The 19,185-nt window shown below is 48.6% G+C and overlaps 7 protein-coding genes across 7 annotated transcripts; 3 read left to right on the forward strand and 4 right to left on the reverse strand.

Annotated features, from left to right (window-relative positions):
• Window positions 1–1,259: 1,259 nt before the first annotated feature.
• On the forward strand, window positions 1,260–3,457 carry FIESC28_02649 (uncharacterized protein; the record flags this gene model as incomplete). Its single annotated transcript, XM_031156798.1, has 2 exons — window positions 1,260–1,936; window positions 1,984–3,457. The coding sequence occupies 2 exons, from the start codon at window positions 1,260–1,262 to the stop codon at window positions 3,455–3,457; spliced, it is 2,151 nt and encodes a 716-aa protein (XP_031019129.1).
• Window positions 3,458–3,682: 225 nt separating this feature from the next.
• FIESC28_02650 (uncharacterized protein) lies at window positions 3,683–6,648 on the forward strand (the record flags this gene model as incomplete). The annotated part of the gene is made up of 5 exons (XM_031156799.1): window positions 3,683–3,763; window positions 3,820–3,851; window positions 4,511–4,979; window positions 5,116–5,470; window positions 5,531–6,648. 5 exons carry the CDS (start codon window positions 3,683–3,685, stop codon window positions 6,646–6,648), a joined length of 2,055 nt encoding a protein of 684 aa, XP_031019130.1.
• A 1,022-nt stretch (window positions 6,649–7,670) lies between these two features.
• FIESC28_02651 (uncharacterized protein) lies at window positions 7,671–7,961 on the reverse strand (the record flags this gene model as incomplete). The annotated part of the gene is made up of 1 exon (XM_031156800.1): window positions 7,671–7,961. The coding sequence occupies one exon, from the start codon at window positions 7,959–7,961 to the stop codon at window positions 7,671–7,673; it is 291 nt and encodes a 96-aa protein (XP_031019131.1).
• Window positions 7,962–8,723: 762 nt separating this feature from the next.
• FIESC28_02652 (uncharacterized protein) lies at window positions 8,724–9,128 on the reverse strand (the record flags this gene model as incomplete). The annotated part of the gene is made up of 3 exons (XM_031156801.1): window positions 8,724–8,785; window positions 8,879–8,962; window positions 9,068–9,128. 3 exons carry the CDS (start codon window positions 9,126–9,128, stop codon window positions 8,724–8,726), a joined length of 207 nt encoding a protein of 68 aa, XP_031019132.1.
• Window positions 9,129–9,624: 496 nt separating this feature from the next.
• On the reverse strand, window positions 9,625–11,007 carry FIESC28_02653 (uncharacterized protein; the record flags this gene model as incomplete). Its single annotated transcript, XM_031156802.1, has 3 exons — window positions 9,625–10,800; window positions 10,853–10,912; window positions 10,969–11,007. The coding sequence occupies 3 exons, from the start codon at window positions 11,005–11,007 to the stop codon at window positions 9,625–9,627; spliced, it is 1,275 nt and encodes a 424-aa protein (XP_031019133.1).
• Window positions 11,008–11,663: 656 nt separating this feature from the next.
• Window positions 11,664–13,360, forward strand: FIESC28_02654 (uncharacterized protein; the record flags this gene model as incomplete). The annotated part of the gene is made up of 2 exons (XM_031156803.1): window positions 11,664–12,210; window positions 12,258–13,360. 2 exons carry the CDS (start codon window positions 11,664–11,666, stop codon window positions 13,358–13,360), a joined length of 1,650 nt encoding a protein of 549 aa, XP_031019134.1.
• A 293-nt stretch (window positions 13,361–13,653) lies between these two features.
• On the reverse strand, window positions 13,654–16,833 carry FIESC28_02655 (uncharacterized protein; the record flags this gene model as incomplete). The annotated part of the gene is made up of 4 exons (XM_031156804.1): window positions 13,654–13,744; window positions 13,799–16,425; window positions 16,499–16,656; window positions 16,716–16,833. The coding sequence occupies 4 exons, from the start codon at window positions 16,831–16,833 to the stop codon at window positions 13,654–13,656; spliced, it is 2,994 nt and encodes a 997-aa protein (XP_031019135.1).
• Window positions 16,834–19,185: the final 2,352 nt, after the last annotated feature.

The following is a 19,185-nucleotide window of genomic DNA, read 5'->3' on the forward strand; positions in this document are numbered from 1 at the left end:
TTTGTGCAAGTCGTGGGCACGTGATCAGATTAACACCAAAGAATGGGAAGGAACTGGTCAAATAAAATATTAAAAAGAATGAAGGCCCTCATTATGCCTTCTATGGCTGGTTCCATCATACGGATGAGATAATGAATACTTATGATCAGTTGGAGATTTGGACGGTTGAAGTTTCCAGGAATGTAAGTCTCGTTATTAACTAAAAAATCCTCAACCACCAGCCTTTTCTGTAATCAGCAGTCCTCTCAGTGGGTTGTTTGGTCTTTCTCAAATCTACCAGATATTGAGCATACAGAGTGTTCTTACTCATGCCACAGCATGACGTTTCATAACAACAATGATAGATCCAGGGCGAAATATGTTAATGGAGAATCACTCACGTTATAGATTCTACAGGGTAGCTTGCAGGGCATCTTAATGGCCCACATTGGATCCATACCTACTGTAAAATACTAAAGTAGGCTGGATGTAAGTTGGTGGATTCATTCATCGCCCAGCTAATATTGATAGACTCAGTTTGGTTCCTCGTATAATGAATGATCCTGTTATCCTGGTTTCATTCTTTTAGGCTACAATCACTGCCCCTTTTAGTTCCCGATAAGACCACGCGCACATCTCAAGACGCGCTAGAAGCTTCAGCTGAACCTTGGTCCCCTTCCTAATGGTCACTTTTGTTAGCAACTTGTATGTACTCCACGCCCGCCTTTGCAGTACTGCCCAGATAGGACTTGAGAAATATGTGCGTGCAACCATACGGAACGTCTTATTGGTCCGTCGCCAGCATTCACCAAGACCATACTCCATCTCAAGGCATTCCAGGGCGTGATAGCTTCGCTTCATGCCTTTAGGACTGCCTCCAGGGCTGACTTGGCCTTTGGAGACTGCCTAGTTGAGTTAGCAATAAGACACATTCGGTCATATCATCCCCTAAATGAAGCCTTTCTAGGCGTTCAAGTCTGCTCATGCCCCTGTATCTCTCGACTTACATAGCCCAGTCCGACCAACCAAAGGAGGATTGACCTGGATTTAGCTTACACTGAACCAACATCCTTCAGGCTTTGCCAACAAACTACTGCATTGTTTGGGGCTCAGACACGTCTCAGTCGTTCGTTTTGTTTATTATTATATACCACAGCATCCTATCGCACCACCATAGAACCTACTCATTCAACACTTCAATCATACACAACTTAGCACCTTTATAAACATCAGAGATAAACTCAAAAGTGAACACTCCAACAAAGACAACTCCAATAGGCATGGCTGGCTTAAGTCGAGGTCAGCCCCTCATGCCTGGCGCCTTTGGACCTGAAGATTATATCGACTTTTATGAGAATCCCTTTGAAATACTCGACAGCTTAGAGTCTGCCTGGGTTACCAGAAAACCACGAGTTTCTTGGTCCATCAACAACTTACCAGCCCTTGACGATGTCGACTTTGACTGGCATAAATATGACCCTCCTGGTGCACTGAAGAAGGCCCCCAACATCACGTCTCAGATTCTCCTCGATATACTGCAATCGTCAATTGAGAATATCAAGGCGAGGAATGCTGAAGAGGATCGCCAGAAGAAAGAACTCGAGGATCAACGAGAACTTCAAGAGACTGAGAAAGGCAAGAACAAGGAGCCGTATCTGCCTATTATCATTCCTGTTGACAAACCTGTCGAGGAAGAGACCAGCAAAGAGACACCCAAGATCAAACCTGAAATTCTCTTGACAACTTTCGGACCTAGCGTTGCTGCTACGAAGACCGAGGCCAAGGCAAACAAGAAACGACTCGCTGCACTCCGACGCTTTTTCCAGCGCAATAATGAACGAGGTGAGAGTAGTGTTACAGGCGCAGCTCTTGCAACTTTACAAAAAGAAGCTGCAGAGGTCGAAGTTAGTAGAGATAGCTTCAGTCGTTCGGTAAAGACCAAATCTATTGAAGAAGTGTTAGTCTTGATCCTGTTCATTACTTTCCCTTGCTAATGAGCTGCAGTGAGTGTGTGTCCTGTCTAGATGACTTTCATCCCAAGGACGTCATCAAAGTACCTTGTCATAGTTATTGTCACGAGTGCTTCGTCCGGCTCGTTTCTGCCGCATGCCAGAATGAGCAACAGTGGCCGCCTAAATGCTGCCTGAACGAGGTTCCAATCAAAATCATCCTGCGATTCATCCCATCTAACCTCAAGAAGACGTTTGAGGAACGCTCCAAAGAGTGGGAGTTGCCCATCAGTGAACGAGTTTATTGCAGCGAACCTAACTGTAGTTTATGGATAAAGCCTAAGAAGATTGACCCCAGCCGGCGTCAGGGCCTTTGCGATCGCTCCCACCGAACATGTACTATGTGTCGAGGACCGGCACATGCAGGACAAGAATGCCCCCAGGACGTTGATATGAACCTTACAAATCAACTGGCTGAGGACGAAGGCTGGAAGAGGTGTTCCAAATGCCATGCTTTGGTTGAGCACAGAGAGGCTTGCCAGCATATGACCTGTCGCTGCGGGAACGAGTTCTGCTATGTATGCGAGAGACGTTGGCGAACATGCAGCTGCACAATGGAGCAGCTTCAAGAAGTAAAAGATGGAGCGAATGCTCGAAGAGAAGAAAGAAGGGTCAACGAACTAGCGGAAGCTGAGGAGCTACGACAAGCTCTTCTGCAGATCGAAGAGTATGAGCGCGAGGAAGCTCTCAAGGCTGAATTATTACGACAGGAACAGGTAAGACTGGAGGAGGAACGGCGACAGCGTGAGCTCGAAGAAAGGGTAAGACAAGAAAGCATTCGACGGAGAGACATCGAAATCAAATATCAAGAGCTACGGATTCTACTCGACCAATTACATGAGTTGCAGCAAGTATTACTCGATGTTGACCAGGAAAAAGAGGGTGAAAATATGGTCATCGATTCCGAGAACGCCAAAGATGAGTTGCAAAAGAAGCACGATTTGGAAAGGTCCGAGTTGACAGAAGCTATCTCGAAAAAGATGAATGAGAAGGAATGTGCTTTGAACAAAGACTTCCAGATTCGAGCGTCCGAGGAGAATGACCTCGAACAAGCCTATCACGACCGACTCAAATATTATTGGAAAGACAAGAAAGATGGAGACAAGGAGATAGAAACTGCAATGCTCGACTTGAGAAAGCGTATGGACCAGAAGCAACACGCATGGCAGAAGTGGAAGACCGAGCAACTGAAGAACTTGGAGGCCAAACTACAAGACAATAGGACTTACAGAGAAGAACTCATGTATAGTGCCAGGCACCGACTTGAGGATTCTTTCAAAGAGAAGGAGACGGAAATGGTGAGACGCATGGCAGCTGAGAAGAAGTGGCTAGAGGCTGTGGTATTGGAAAGGGAGAAGCTGCTCAGTGAATGGGAGGTTGAGGAGGTTGAAGGTGATGCAGATAGTATATTCGCACCAGAATCAGAAAGTTCTGGGGATGAGCATTATGTCTTCGGAAGTGCATCATAGAGATTGTATTAAACTTAGAAGCGACAATATTTCATGATTCTTTATTTGAGATTGAGACCTGTACGTGTTAGTGCTCCCATCTTTAGAGGTGACAATGTCTCCACAATATGTACGCCATATTTCTCCAGTCCACTGAAATTCATCAATTACATCAACACTCACTCTAATCATTCAGCCTTCAGTTGAGCCTCTTTTCAATCATAGACTTAATCAATTCAAGTCATAATGGCTCGCCTCTCAGGACTACAGAAAGAGGTTCTCGCTCTCTACCGCAATTGCCTAAGAGAAACCCGAAAGAAACCACAGGTATGAGCAATGCCGAGGTTATTTATTATCGTAACTGACATTGAGACTGGGAAAAGGCTACTCGACCACACTTTGAGAGCTTTGCCAGGTTCGTTATTTGCACTCATCTCACAGAAGGAACGGCCTTTCCTAATATGCACCTGCCTCTTATAGGAATGAGTTTGCTCGCAACTTGAGCATCGATAAACGAGATTTTGCCGCTATTGAATTCCTCTTACGGAAGGGACGACGCCAACTTGAAGTCTATGGATCACCCGGAATCAAGGACATCAAATAAACGCCATCAGCTCTTTCCTTTTACACAAACCGTGACCTAAACGGCAGGAGGTCACGCCTGTACAACACCTTCCAAATGGATAATTCACCAAACGGGTTCTTGGGTCCTCATAACTTGGCAATCTCTCCTCATCTTCATCACCATCACCATCACCATCACCATCACCAGTTCATTGTATCATGATTCCATAATCAACTCTGTCGTTTTCTTCTTTTCTTACCACCCAGATATCTGGGGATTGCATAACTTGTGCATCGCATAATGGTCGCGATATCATCTAACTCGGCTTCTAATAACCTTCCACCCTTAACCAGCATACGTGCACCTCACTCTATCAGCGACAACTCAGGACGCCGTGGACGAGTTGTCTTTCGACCAAGACGGCATGTACGTGCAGTCCATCGGACATCGAAAAGTCAACGCCGTGCTCAACGACCGCTTTCATCGCCAGTTCACACACTATCATCAAGTTCCTCCAACGATTCATCTAACACTAACGAGCCACGTAAGGCCATCAAGGAAACTACAACAGACGGCCCAGGAACCCAGAACCACTCTCGATTGAACCGGGATACACAGCCACGACTTGGTATGTCTACTGGCTTTGAATATACCTCACAGCCTAACTCGGGAACCCCGAAAGACAAACACAGACCTGTCAGCCCGCTGCATATCTCCGAGATGAATGGCCTGGCACCTCCAAGAAGAGTGTCCTCCTCAACCCACCAAGACCGCCCCAAAAGAACGGAGTTGCATAAGTATGCGATGTCATCGCAGGCCCTTGATGCAGATGTTTTCGGAGGCACTTCCACTACAGAAAATAGCTCCAATGTGAACAATGAACTCGTGGAAGCTATCTCAAGGAACATTGCGCAACAGCTGCAGTTGTTATCAATCAAAGACGAATCCCCATCAACAAAGTACACCCACAAGAAGAAGGTATCTCCAACATCTGACAGCCTCGACTCCAAGCCAAAAAGAAGCACTTGATCGATTCACTCAAGAACTTTGCCAATATGCTGAGCAGTCTGGTGCCAAGGGGAAGCTGCCAATGTTCACTCCAACTCCACCTTAGTCTGGTGCAAGCCTCCGCACCATAGCTGCACTTCTTCCCTTTCGTTCTGAGTTCAAAGCTGCTGGGCTAGCTATCACTTCAAAGGACCAAGCAACCCATCCTAGTCCCCGTGGCAAACCTCGAGCTACGAAGACCACAGCTTCAAAACCATCACCCGAACAATCACATCTTACCCAAGTGGATAGTGCCACCCGATGTCCAAGCTCGAGTATAGAGATTCCTTTCCCTGCCGTCGAGGACATGGACGAGTGGAGGTATGCAATGGTCGACGTCGAAGAACGCTCGCGAAAGAAGGTGGCAGATGCAATTGCGGCTCATTGCACTTCATGTCAATCTGGAAATCTGTGCCATTTGAGTAAATAGAAGTGTTTTCAACTTGCACAGAAACCAAGGCCATTATACTCTGAAGCCCCAGAGAAGGAAGCAATGGCTGGTCCTATATCCAAAGTTCCCAGGAGTCATATGCATTCTTATCCTGAGTGGCCTAACATGGTTTCTACGGGCAAAAGGACGTCGCACCAGCGAAGGGACCACGCAAACCGGGTAGCAACATCATATTCGCGGCCAGCTCATAGTAAGCAGAAGCCGAAACAAACCACATCAGCTTTCTTTTCGCCCCCGAAGACACCTACTAGTCGTTCGAACGTATCGAAAAGATCAATCGCGCCACAAGATGCTGGTCCGTCCTCGAATATTCATCGGCCCCGCGCAGAAAGCGGCACTCGCACCCGTGTGTGGCGAGCAACGAAACCTGATCAAGACCAGAACCAGAGCCTGCGTGCCAGATCAACCCGACCGTCAAAGAGTCTTAGCCATGCCGTTCCAGTATACAACAGCTCGAGACGCGGCCACAGTCTAAGTGCCGACGTCGTTGTCCCTCAGCGCACAGAGTTAGCCCAAAAACCCGGAAAGCCTTTACCAGATCTACCCCGGCCTGAATCATCAGCAACATCCATAGAAGAAGACTGCGACCTGTCTGTTGAGGCTGACGCCTTGCCCCTTACGACATCCGGAGAAGAAGAAGATTGTGGGCTGTCTGTTGAAGCCGATGCCTCACCACTTACACCAAAGACGGGTTCCAATAACAAAGGCAAAGGAAAAGCGTCACATATGGGATTAAAGAAGGAGCAAGATTCTTCTATTTCACCAAATCATGTTACCGTCTGCTCACGGGGCTTTTCTGGTCGAAAGATTGCCCGGCCAACCGTCCCAAAAAGAACGTCATCGATCAGAAGTCTTCGAGCAAAAAGTCAAGATGATGATCAAGTCACAATCTTAGACCGTGATGTCTTAAGGGGATTGCATATTGCAGCTTCGGCAGCTTGTAATGAGCAAATCGATGCGTTCATCCGCGAGAAGACTGGCCTGCACATTCGACAGTTCTTATCCGACTTGACGCCAATTGAAAGTTTAGGCAACAATCCCAGCCGCGATGCCAAGGAGAGGAGGGCAAAGAGAAGAAGAGCAGAGATTAGAGAGACGAAGCGAAAAGTACGAAGGTCGAGGCAAATGAGAAAGCGAACAATGTCCTGATCGCTACAGCATGCTATACAAAACGTTACATTATTAGCCTGGGCACTAATGGTTTACTTGGATGAAACGCAGACATTGCTGTGATTATAGATAGAAGAATGGGTTTCCATGACTTGCGTAGACCGAAGAAAAGCTAATGTCATGATGATCAACAAGAAGTGAGTTTCGTATGAAGGTTTGATGTAATGCTGTGTGGCTGCAAGGGTCGTCGACGCAGTATGTATGATGGTGGCTTTCCCCGCTCAGTTTCATTCTTGGCCTCAGCCTCGATGACAGCCAGTTCGTCTGCCAATTTGATACGGCCTGATAACGCCATTCTAGTTATATCGAACTTCTTTCTTTCAAACTGCACGCCCACGAATAACCATGGGCTCTTCATGGCTATCTGATAGTGACATCCACGCTTTACGAGCTAACTTCACCTCAAGCGGGACCTCTGATGATGAGCGCTTCCGGCGATGCTGGAAGCACCAAACGTGCAAAGGTTGTCTAGCGACTTCGCAATGCAGCTGGTGTCCCTTTGTATGGCTCCCATTGCTTCCGCCATACAAGACCCAGAACGAACACTCGATCTAATGAAAGAATAGACATGGTCCTGTGTACCCAACACAAGCAAAATCCCATTACTTGCACCAGCATATGATGAGAACGTTTGTCCCCACTGGGCAGAGCGATGGGAACTTCGGTCACGACCTCTAGGGTGTCAAGTCTCGTCGATAACAAGTCTTACAGCAATCATCACCATCATATCAACCCTGTTCTTTGTCCTGCTCGTGGTCCTGCTTGTGATAACCTTCCGCTGGATTCGACATTGTCACGAGAAGGATCCTGGCTGGTGGCAGCGACAGAATCATCGCTGGGGCAGGGCACGAATGCAGCATGGAGAGCATGAGCCGTTGCTACCAGGGAGTCGGCCAGATAATGGAGGTCCTTAGGAAGTGACCTTTTACAGAGCGACTACAGGACATACGAGTCACAATACGATGGCTGAGCGATTTTTTGCGGTTGGCACTCGATATCCTTTAACCAGAGCTGACGGGAGGGATGATTGCCACTTCGTCTGCTTCCTGGATCACCGTGTCTTCAGCACCCTCCTCGCTGGGCAAGTCTACATAATCGAGGTTGACAGTGACGAGGCACGAATCGAGAATTTTGGCTTTGATGCCAGGATATCTGGTCTCCAGCTCGGTGAAGAGCTTGCTGAGTGGCATAGTGGCTGGTAGGGCTTCATAGTCTTTGCCAGTAAAGGAACTGGCACTGGCAAAGAAGAGAACGTTGAAATGCCCAGCTGGTGGCTTGGATACCGACGACATTGTGGACGAATTACGCCTAGAAATTTCTTTGTATGTTAGTCAAGTTGGCCAGGAAAAAGTGTGCGACAATAAAAGTGAATGAATGATTAGGGTCAGAGATCTTGGTGATAAAAAGATACATCAATGTATGTTTCAGGTAATACATGCTAAAAAGCATCATTCCCAATAGGTGTGTGTAAAGCAGACATAAGTGTTGACTTACCAATAGAGTTGTTGGAGCTTTGAGGAATCTTGAGAGATGTTGAAGGTTGAAAAAGAGAAGATTTCCTCTGGCCGCCCCGCCCAATTTGAGATCGAAAATTTGCACGTGATCAGGAACTCACGATGCGAAGCGAGGTTAGTTATGGAGAACAGGCTGTCATAAAAAAGAGGCATAAATTCTCCTGTTGCTAGGTCAATATCGAAATCAAGGTCATTGAAATTTCGTAGCACATGTTGACTGTATGATCCTCCAAATGTTTTCTTGTCTGAGCTTCGAGAGTGCGAGACAAGTGTTTGAGGGAGGAAATCGTGCGCGAGAGAAACAAGAATGAATTTCACTTTTCGTCGGATTCCAATGCTGCAGAAGAAGAACTGTTCTGGAATTTTTCGTTATCCCAGACCGTGTCCGTGTGACTCCTCTAACAAATGAAACTGGAGTGCCAGAAGGGTGATGTGCAGCTCCAGGTCAATGTCCCAATACAAGGCGCGCACGCCTCAGCATGCATAGACCATCCGTCGTTGACCGTCTTCCAAGAACCCCATGCTCCCCAGAATGCACATTTATCGTAGTCGTCGGGCCTCACGCTCGGACTCGAGGAGGCAGAGGATGTCGTCCTCACGGACTGTGTTCGGTCACAAGTCAGCATTCGCAATTCTTAATATTCTTACTCTGGACCCGCCCTAGAAAGTGAGGGGATTTTCGAGAATTATCGTACCTGGGCCCTTGACGTTTCGGATGATCGATCGGGTCTGGTCGTCCATGAACTCAACGCGGACCTGGGTGACACCACCACGAGAACCTATCCAACCAAGTCAGAAATTCATTCATTTACTCCAATCTTTTCATGGCGAATTTTTTGATATTTTCCTTCGACCATATCAAATTCCGTGGGGAGGTAACGCACCGGTTCGGCCGAGGACTCGGGTGACCTTGACGAGCTTGACGGGCTGCTTGGAGGCGTCCATTATTGCGACCTGAAGGATGGTAAGCTGGATGGAAAATTGCGCGTTGGATCGGGAGTGTCGCCGTACTGTAGGGAAATTGGTGGATTGGGCGGTGGTCGCGGGCGTGAGCTGTAGATTGACGCTTGTTTGGGACAACTTTTTTGGTGAGATTGTCAGGGTTTTCGTGTGCCAAAGCCCTTACCCCACCGCCAGCCGAAGGGCGCCTACAGTTGGTTTCGGTAGCGGATTAATAGTGAAACCGATTCTGTCAGCCATGTGGCTGGTGGTGTTGTGGCGTCATGACCCATCAACTCTAACTCTAAAGAGAAGTGGACTTTAATATGAGATGTATCCATGCTCCTTTGTTCCCCCTCCGAGTGAACCAACAAAGACAAACGATTTAATAATCTACTGAGGTCTACGAGTATAAACGAGGGCTTCATTTTCGGGACTGAACAACAAGAATTCCATAACGACTCAGTCTATTTGCTAGGGTATCTGACCAACGCATCATCAATCATAACTCATCCATTCTCTCTTCAAGGTCCTTGACCCATTCTTCCATGACCTGCTTATTATTCTCGATAGATACGTTTCCTTCCTTTATAGCAGTTTCAATCTTGACAAGTCCTTCGTTCCACTGCTTCAGTTCGGCGGCCATCTCCACCTGCTGTTTCTCAATGTGACTCAATGTATCACTGGCAGTCGCAGCGTCTGCATGAATAGCCCTAAGTGATCGCAATCGGTCCAAGAGAGGCGGAAGTATAGGGGTAAGGTTCTCAATTGTAGGAAGAATGCCGTAGAGTGCGTTGATCTTTGCTTCCTGCTCAGACTCTTCGGGTTGAACAGCAGAGCCGTTTCGGCCAAGCTCTTCTCTCAAAGATTTCGCCTTTTCCCTGGAGTCATTGAGTTTGTCCTGTTCTTGGGCCAACGTTCGCACCCGACGACTGATTGTGTCCAGGTTGGCGGTAGTGGCCTCCGAAAGGGTTGAGATTTGCTTGTTCATAGAATCCAACGTGGGTAGAATGGCGCGAGGAAGACCGTTGGAATTAGCCTCTGACATCAATGAAGCGTTGATTCCCAGGCCTTTCTCCAGCATTAACAACCGACGGTCAAAGTCGGCAGCCTTGGCTAGAGCGTGGCTTTGTTCAAATGTCGGCGCATATGTCACCGTGTAAGTCGCATCCTCTCCCGCTGGCATTTCGGGTTGTTCTTCAGGGCTGGAAGGTGCGATCGGTTTGGGGACGCGGATCGAGGTCAAACGACCTGTGGGCTTCGAGATCTCATTCAACACTTGGCTAAGGGAAGTCAACCTATCGTCGCAGGCAGTCGCATCAGCATCTTCCTGCGCCTGAGATTCGGCCTTTCGCTTCGCGTATTCATTCTTTGCCTCTTCTACCTCGCGCTGCAAGCGAGTAATTCGTCGTTCCAAGCTTTCTTCGTCGTCGTCATCCGAGAGATCACCGAGCTCGTATGTCCCGTTGGGTAGTATGCGCTGTCTTCGGCTAGAGGCTTTGTACGATTTGCGTTTCCCGTCAACTCGATCTGAGAAGTCCACCCCATCTGCATCGACATTCGTGGGAAGAAAGCGAGATCGAGCTTCGTCTATTCGCAGACGGGACCTAGAAATACCAGGTGTCTCGTCCTCTGGCTCGTAGAAGTCATCGTCCGAGTGGGTTCGCGCAGCGGTCGTCTGTAGGTTGAGTAAGTAAGAAGGCAGCGTGTCTTGGTCAGACAAAGCTTACGGGAACCGTAGAATTGTCATCTGTGAGTTCGGGAGTTTCGTAGATATCTGGAGCAGAATCCTGGGTAAATAATTAGCATCAGATGTTTGGCTTTGTTCTAGTTGTAGCAAACTCACCAGATCTGGCAGAGCTGCGTACTTTCGATTGAGAGCCATTTCTGCTTCAAAAGCCGGTAAGAGATAGTCTTTAGACTCTTGGGAAAGTAGGTTGTGTCTACAGAATTTATCCACAGCCCCGAGGTTTCTTTGCGACGTTCGAGGTTGAAAGTGAATGGATATATAGGTTCAGACAACAAAGGGTCGGTAGGTAGGCGTCCCTTTTCGGCTTCCAACCACTGAAGCACTGACCATGAATGGATGGGCAGCTTAGGTAGTAGGTATAGCGCTAACGCTGGACTTCTTGCCCCTATGAGCGCTAAACACTGGCCTCGATGATGGTGGAGGCCAAAGGGGCGGGGTCCATTTGGCAGGAGCGCGTTTATGAAAATGCCCCTGGTGCTTGCCTTGGTAGGTACACGCGTGAAACACTGCTGCCCTCACTCAACTTCAGCAGATCTGCTCTGCAGGTGAGGAAACACAAACAACCAAACAGCAATGGTACATTAGTCGAGCGATTATAACGTTGGCCCCCTCATTCCCCTTCTTTCTTTTATTATATGTACGGATACGCTCTCTTTTGCTTGGAATTGCTCTGATGCTCCCTTGGCTCTCCCTTTGCCGATACACTGCAGCTCAAAACTCGGAACGCCGCGTCCCGTATTAATACTGCCTCAACTTCACCAAGTACTAAGCAAAGGAAATTTGCAGAAAACATGAGCAGAGTAGTGGGATTGAGTAAGAACCAAAGACCAAAAACACTCCTCAGCACTTTCAGTAGCAACAAGCGAAAGCTTGAGAAAGAAGTTGAAGATGACGCTCCTCCAATGTCTACCGACGATGAGGAGGATGAGGAACCGCCATCAGTTGCGGACTTAATGTTGTTACCAAGCGGTCCCAAGAAAAAGACACTTCCTGATTCCGATGATTCTGAGGCAGAAGGACCAGCTCGGGGGGACATCAAACGCTCGAATTTCTCTACTGCGAGTACCAGTAAGTCTCGGAAGGGTACATCAAGCAAGAAAGGAAAGAGTGAGAGTAAGCCAGCAACGGCTAAGAACGTCGACAGAGAATCGTCTCCAAGCAAAAAAAGGAAGACGACTTCCGATTCAGAGAACGCCAAGCCCAATCAATTCGTCGATGAGCGAGGTTTTACCAAGTCCAGATATGACAAGTTCGGCGGTTTCAAATATGGCAAAGCCGCGCAAGCTTCAAGAAGTTCTCAAGTATCCCTTAGTTCACAGGGATCAGAAACGAAACAAGGTTTGTTGAGTTACCATCTTCCTGGCCTCTTGTTAACTTGCTTGAAGGCAAAAGAACTAGATCGGATGGCAAGACGATGAACAAGAGACACGAAGATGACGACCTTCTCAACAGCTCTCCGTTCGAGGCTGAAACAGCCTTTAAGCCTGTCGCAAGAGAATTGCTCAGCCCTGAAAAGTCAGGTCCTAAAAAGGGCATGTTGCCTGTACCTGCGGATGACTTTGGTAGTCCCAAGAAGGCAATCAAAACAAAGATTGTCTTACCAAAGCGTGAAGGTTCTTCTCCTGGTTCTACCAGCACTCCGCAAAAACCGAGATCCAGCGGGCTGGGGGTCATGCGAGCACCCAAAGATTATGAACAAAAGCAGAGGAAAAAGAAGGCAAGGCAGGAAGAGCGACCTCCTATACCAGAATACAAACCTGCCACGTTCGTCAATCCTATCGCTCTCGATTCTAGTTTCGATCTAGGAAGTGGTAACGAAAACATTCTGTCGTCACCAATCATATCAGATCTGGACCAGCTCAGCGACACGGGATCTGATAACATGCCGCCGGAAAACGAGGAAAACCCCCAGGACAAGATGACACAGTGCCCATGGTGCGGGGATGCGGTTTCAGAGCAGGCCCTCAAGGACTACTCCAAAGGCAAGAGATTGAATGTGCAGATGCAGACAAGGTTCTGTGCAAAGCATAAGAAAGAAACGGCTATGGATACGTGGCGTGAAAGAGGCTATCCTCACATCGACTGGGAGCGACTCGAGGAACGGCTGAAGGACCATCAGCATTATTTGTCCCAAATCGTCGATGGGAAAACGTCTCACTACCGGAATATCCTTGCTGAGAAGATCCGGACAGGTCAAGCCAGGTCACTCAAGAAGGAGGGGGATTTGAACCCGGGATACTACGGCCCACGAGGTTGTAAGCTCATGTGTGATTACCTCGTGGAGGAGTTTGGCGAATCGCTGAAAGAGAAAGCTACACAGGATCGTGTCATTGCTGGTCGTGGTTCAGCAGCTTTCATCCAGGTTGTTTTGGTTGCGGAACTTGCTGTGCAGCTGATAATGGAGGATATGAGTGTATCTGCTGGCGATGCCAGGGAAATTATGGAAGAGAGCAAGACGCTGGGCGAGTTGCTACACGAAGAAGTATGATAGGACTTTACAAGCGTTTGGGGAATCCTGGCAATATATTTAGCTTTAACATGATGCTAGCGAATACACTGCAATCCTTGCTTTTCTATCATACCCGCCAAGTCTCACTATGGCTTTCAGTCGAGTTCGATGACTTCGAAACGAAACTTGGGATTTTGTTTATCGCGGAGGCCAATGTGGCCGTCTAGTTCTAATCACAGCTCTTTGAGCTGGTAACTATATCGTACACATATGTTCTAGCCAATCCTAGCCTTAACCAGGCCGTCATCCTCTTCTCTCTATACACGTTTTCTCTATTGCTCCTTCTTTGTCTTGAGGGAAGTGTCAATTGTTGTCTGCATAAAGAACTGTCGCTCAATGGCCTTGAGGATCTCGTCGATGAGTCTGTTAAATATTAGTTGTACGTACTTTATTGTCAAAAGGGGAGTCGAAACTTACACGACGGGGGCACTAATGATAACAACAGCCTTCCACTCGAGGGTGTTCAGAGGAAGGATGGAGAACAGACCCTGAAGGAAGGGAATGTAGAGGAGGGCAAAGTGAAGCGCCATTGACAGAGCGATAGCATAGACGAGCATCATGTTCTTCCACAGAGGCAAGGTGAGAAGGGATTCGCTGGACGACAGGGCGTTGACGGCGTTGAACATCTCGATAACAACCAGGATAGACAACGACACAGTCGAAGCCGACTTAGCCATGTCGTTGGAGAACATGACACAGCCAATCTCGGGGAACTCAGTTGAACAGTGGTGGAAGCGAGTGAGCTGGCGGAAAGTGATCTGAGGTCCCTCGGGGTTGTACATGAACCACCAGGCGTATCCAGCAACGGTAGCAAGACCAACGTAGGTACCGATGACAAGGTAACGGAAGAAGAGCCAGCCACCGATAAGTGCCTCGTCTCGCTTGCGAGGTCGACGCTTCATGATGTCGTGGTCAGGGGGGTTGAAAGACAAGGCGGTGGCAGGGAGACCATCGGTGACGAGGTTGACCCAGAGAAGTTGAACGGGAACCAGAGCCTCAGGCATGCCAAGCGCAGCTGTGAGGAAGATAGAAACAACCTCGCCGATGTTGGAAGAGATGAGATAACGGATGAACTGCTGTGTGTTGTTGTAGATGGAGCGTCCCTCCTCAATGGCGACCTCAATCGTGGCAAAGTTGCTGTCAGCGAGGACCATATCAGCAGCCAGCTTAGAGACATCAGTTCCAGAACCCATAGCAACACCGATATCAGCCTTCTTCAAAGCAGGAGCATCGTTGACACCATCGCCAGTCATGGCAACAACTTCGTTGAGAGACTGTAGAAGATCGACCAGGCGGGATTTGTGGCTGGGCTCGACACGGGAGAACAAAGATGCACGCTTGGCGGCCTCGAGCTGCTCGCTGGGAGACAATTGATCAAACTCGCGACCAGTATAGCTCTTTCCAGTAAGATCCTCATGCTGACCAAAGACACCGATCTGTCGGCAGATGCTCTCAGCGGTGTTGCGGTTGTCACCAGTGATAACGATAACGCGGATACCAGCTTCCTTGCACTGCTGAACAGCGTGGGGGACCTCCTCACGGGGAGGATCAAGCATGCACACAAGGCCGAGGAAAGTCATGTTCTGTTCAAGCTGGGCGTATTGCTCTGTAGAGGTGGCGGTCTGGAGTAGGGGGCTCTCAGGAACGTTGTCAATGCTGGCGAGGGCAATAACTCGAAGGCCGTTGTTACCGTATCGTACAATCTCACTCATCAAACGGTCTGCAATCTTCTTGGTAAGAGGAACCTTCTTGCCGTTGGAGCCAATAAGGGTCTGTGTGCAGCGATCGATGACAGACTCGGGAGCACCCTTGACCAAAAGCTTCTTATCACGGCCACTGCCAACCAGGACAGACATGCTCTTACGATCGCGGGAAAATTCGTATGTGGCAAGACGGGGGAACTCATTCTGGTAGGTAGCACTGGCATAGTGACAGCAGTCCTCGGGGCGGGTATCGGCGGGGGCGCAAGGTCCGATCTTCTCAACCAAAACTCGAAGAGCACCCTCAGTGGGTTCACCGATGCTGGAAAAGGTAGCAGACTGAGAATCGTACGCGAGCTGAGCGTCGTTACAGATGGCGGCAACCTGGGTCATTTGACGAATGGTGTTGGACGTGACGTGAAGATCCCGAACGATGACACCGCCAGCCTTGATGGATCCCCGAGGAGCGAAAGTAGTACCCTCGACATCAAGCTCGTTGAGATCGCTACCGTCCTCGTTCAGATGCACAACCTTGTTCACACTCATTTGGTTGGTGGTCAAGGTACCAGTCTTATCAGAACAGATAACACTGCAGCTTCCAAGGGTCTCAACAGAAGGAAGGCTTCGTACGACGGCGTTTTTGGCGGCCATCTTTCTCGTTCCAAGAGCCAAGCAGGTGGTGATGACGACAGCCAGACCTTCGGGAATAGCAGCAACACCAAGAGACACGGCAATCTTAAGATAGTAGATGGCACCCTTGGTCCAGCTACCGTGGCTAGGATCGTTGAAGTTGGGGATGTTGATGAGCCAGACCAGGATACAGATGACGGTAATGACCTTGGCCAAACTGTCACCAAAGTCGTTGAGCTTCTGCTTCAAAGGAGTAGGCTCCGAGATCTGAGCAGTGATGCTCTCGTGGATATCTCCAATCGCGGTGCTAGCACCAGTGAGGACGACGACGGCACGAGCGCGGCCAGTGACAACTGTTGTTCCGGAGAACAACATGTTGGTCTGGTCCTGTAAAACGGCCTTGTCATCGTCAACAACCGTGGAGGCGCGCTTTCCAACACTCTCGCTTTCTCCGGTGAGAACTGCTTGGTCGACGGAGAAACTGTTGCTTTCGATAGAGACGAGTCGGCAATCGGCAGGAATACAGTCGCCAATATGAACTGTAACGATATCACCGGGAACCAGTTCTTCAGCCTTGATTCGTGAGACCTGGCCACCGTTTCGCACTACATTGGCATCGTTGGCCGAATATTCTTGCAAGGCAGCAATGGCCTTCTCAGCACTGCTTTCCTGGGAGACTCCGACAACGCCATTGAGGATAAGAATAGTAAGAATCTGTAGTAGGGTTGTAGGTCAGCGGCTTGTCCAAACTGAATCATAGTGTTTCAGAAAAAAGCAATGTACATACAACGACAGGGTCGACGAAGGCGCTCCATCCTTCTTCCTCGTCGAAAAGGGCTAGGATGAAAGACACAGCGGCGGAACCGAGGAGGATGATAACGAGTTGGTCCTTGAATTGCTCGAGAATCAGCTCCCACAGGGGGGTAGGAGGCTCCTCAGGAATGGCTACCAAATGGTTAGAAGAGTTGGAATTGATGGCGGGGCTTCGTTGGAAGTCGACATACAGTTGCGACCATGTTTGTTACGCAGTTCAGTGACTTGCGCATCACTGAGACCTGTCTTCGCGTTCACTTTGAAGTTGGCGAGAACATCGTCAACGGGCTTCGCGAAGGCGCTCTCCATCACGAAGACTGCGCGAGGCGGGCGCTCGAGACAAGGCTAAACCTGGTTCGTGTGCTGAAGAGTCGATACGGACGGTTTGCGACAAAGGAAGGGATATGAAGAAAGAACCTTAACGCAAGGTAAGAAAGATTACCCAGGTATGCAGAAGTCAAGAAGGAATAACAACAAGAGAACCTGTTAGAAAAAGAGAATGCGTGAGAGGAATAGAAGACACGGAGGCAATAATCACCGACTTCCTGCCATTACCTAGGGTCTAGTCTGATACGCCGGGAGGTAGATTTGTCAAGACTAAAAGGGCAAGGCGATCGAAAAGGGCCCGCACGTGGCAACCTACTACTTACTAACCTTTTAACCTTGTTGTTCAGGACAAGGCCTTGATTGATTGTAAGCAGATTCCTCCGTTATTATTATTTTTGTACGAACGGAAGACTATTCTATTTTACTTTTCTGTATTAAGGAATTAGAAAGTTGAGGACCAATTATAGACAGCATTGAATCTTGAAACTATCCTTCGACGCTCCCATCGTCAGTTCGAAACCTCGAAATGAGTAGACTTGGTGTTAGGTCAAACAGCTTCGTCATCAGAAAGTTCAACGTGTTCGTTTCCATGGACCCCGGGCGGGCAGTCGGCAGGTCTCTCCTGTCTTCTAGCGTTACAGTAGCGCATCCCCACAATCCGGGCGGGCAAGCGACAGGAGAGAGCCACTGTAACTCCCCTGAAATCAAGTCAGCCAGGCACCGAATCCGCTGAAACGCCATTCAGACTGCCTGAGGTGAGATGCAATGCTCGCCCGCACTCGGCCCCAGGTTGATTTTTACCTCTTTCGGACTTAGTTCTCATATGCACCGCCACGATGCCGAGCCCAGGCTAACCAGGCCAGTCAGCTAACACCTTACATCAACACAAGTCAGAACCTGGCTCTTGACTTGCCGAGCATATATGCCAAGTTGGCGATTGCCGACATGCCGTTCTCTCCAATGGAAGTTGAAGATAGTGATGGGTAACTGAGAGCAGGTGGAGTATAACCACAGCGCACTTCTCCACGATGAAGCACGATGCTCATAAGGACTCGTAAGCTTCTTTGTTTAAGAAAATTCGTTGTTTCGGTCCGGTATGCCGACTGACTCGGAGACGGGCTTGGCTCTACACACTTGTAGTCATGATAGCCTCAAGGCAAGGCTTGAGCCCGACTCGTGTGAAGACACTGAAGAAAATTCATTCTCTGATGACATAGTTTTTATGGCCATTATATACTACTGAACTCAAACTACCTAGATAACGAACTCGGTTAATGGTTAGCGGTCTCATGCATAGGTAGGGAAATTTATATAACGCCAAGATAAATCCACCAAGTCTGGGCAATGATTCATTGTAAGGGGTCTTTACGACTGTGAATCTTGGCATAATGTTGTCGCAGATTGCGATACTTAACTTGGAGCCAGTTCTTATCAACTCTCAAGGTATGCTGGTGTGAATATGTAGATGTGTTCCTTCTCGCAGGCAATTGTGCGGGTTTACCGATACATCATACATACATGGGCCATCAGGTTTACTTGCAATCATGGGTATGAGTGCAGGAAGCAGGGACACATTTCTACAGCCCATTGAAGCCAGAAAGAAACATGAGATCACAGAACATTCTATGCACATGCAGTCTCATCACTTGATCAGCTCTGCAACAAAAGTACTAATCCCCTCAACCTTATTGCCAGTTCAGCATACATATCACCACCCAATCATCATCTCTCAAACACGATAGTCACACAACTGTATTCCGCGTTTCATATCCAACCTCCTCCGCCTTTATATGCACAGTTCTCTGGGCCGGGAAGCTCCTCGCCGCCTCAATCGAATGCTTCTGCAGCCCTTATACCACAGCTTCGGGGATGGACGACGATACTGCATATCTTACCTCCCTGCTTACGTGGCCAGCCTTTGGTTTGGAAGGCTGCAAAACTCCTGCAAGCCATGAGGCCAATATCGAAGAGATACCAGCTGGAATATCCAATTCTGTGATGTTCATATCCTGAAATCACCTCCAACAAGGCTTGGCGCGTTCAAGGTCTTCCATTCAAATTAACTCTTTAGTCTCACTGCCCCATATTGTCAGGGCCTGGCATCAAAATAACCATCACTAGTGCTTGCAGCCTCTTCTCAAGCCAATGAGACCTTGCAGGCGCCTCTTTGCACTACTAGGTCTCAGCTGTGATACTTGGACTGCCCATCACCGGCTCTACCGAGAACAGTGATATGGCCCAAGTTCAGGGTTGTCGATACCTGTCCGAGTGGACATGCAACATATCTTGAAAGACAGCCTCGCTGTAGAGTTCAAGCATTCCTCGCTCTCGTGC

Source organism: Fusarium coffeatum, assembly GCF_003316985.1.
Source record: "Fusarium coffeatum strain FIESC_28 chromosome Unknown BRIP53273_contig_58, whole genome shotgun sequence".
NCBI classification, from domain to species: Eukaryota; Fungi; Ascomycota; class Sordariomycetes; order Hypocreales; family Nectriaceae; genus Fusarium; species Fusarium coffeatum.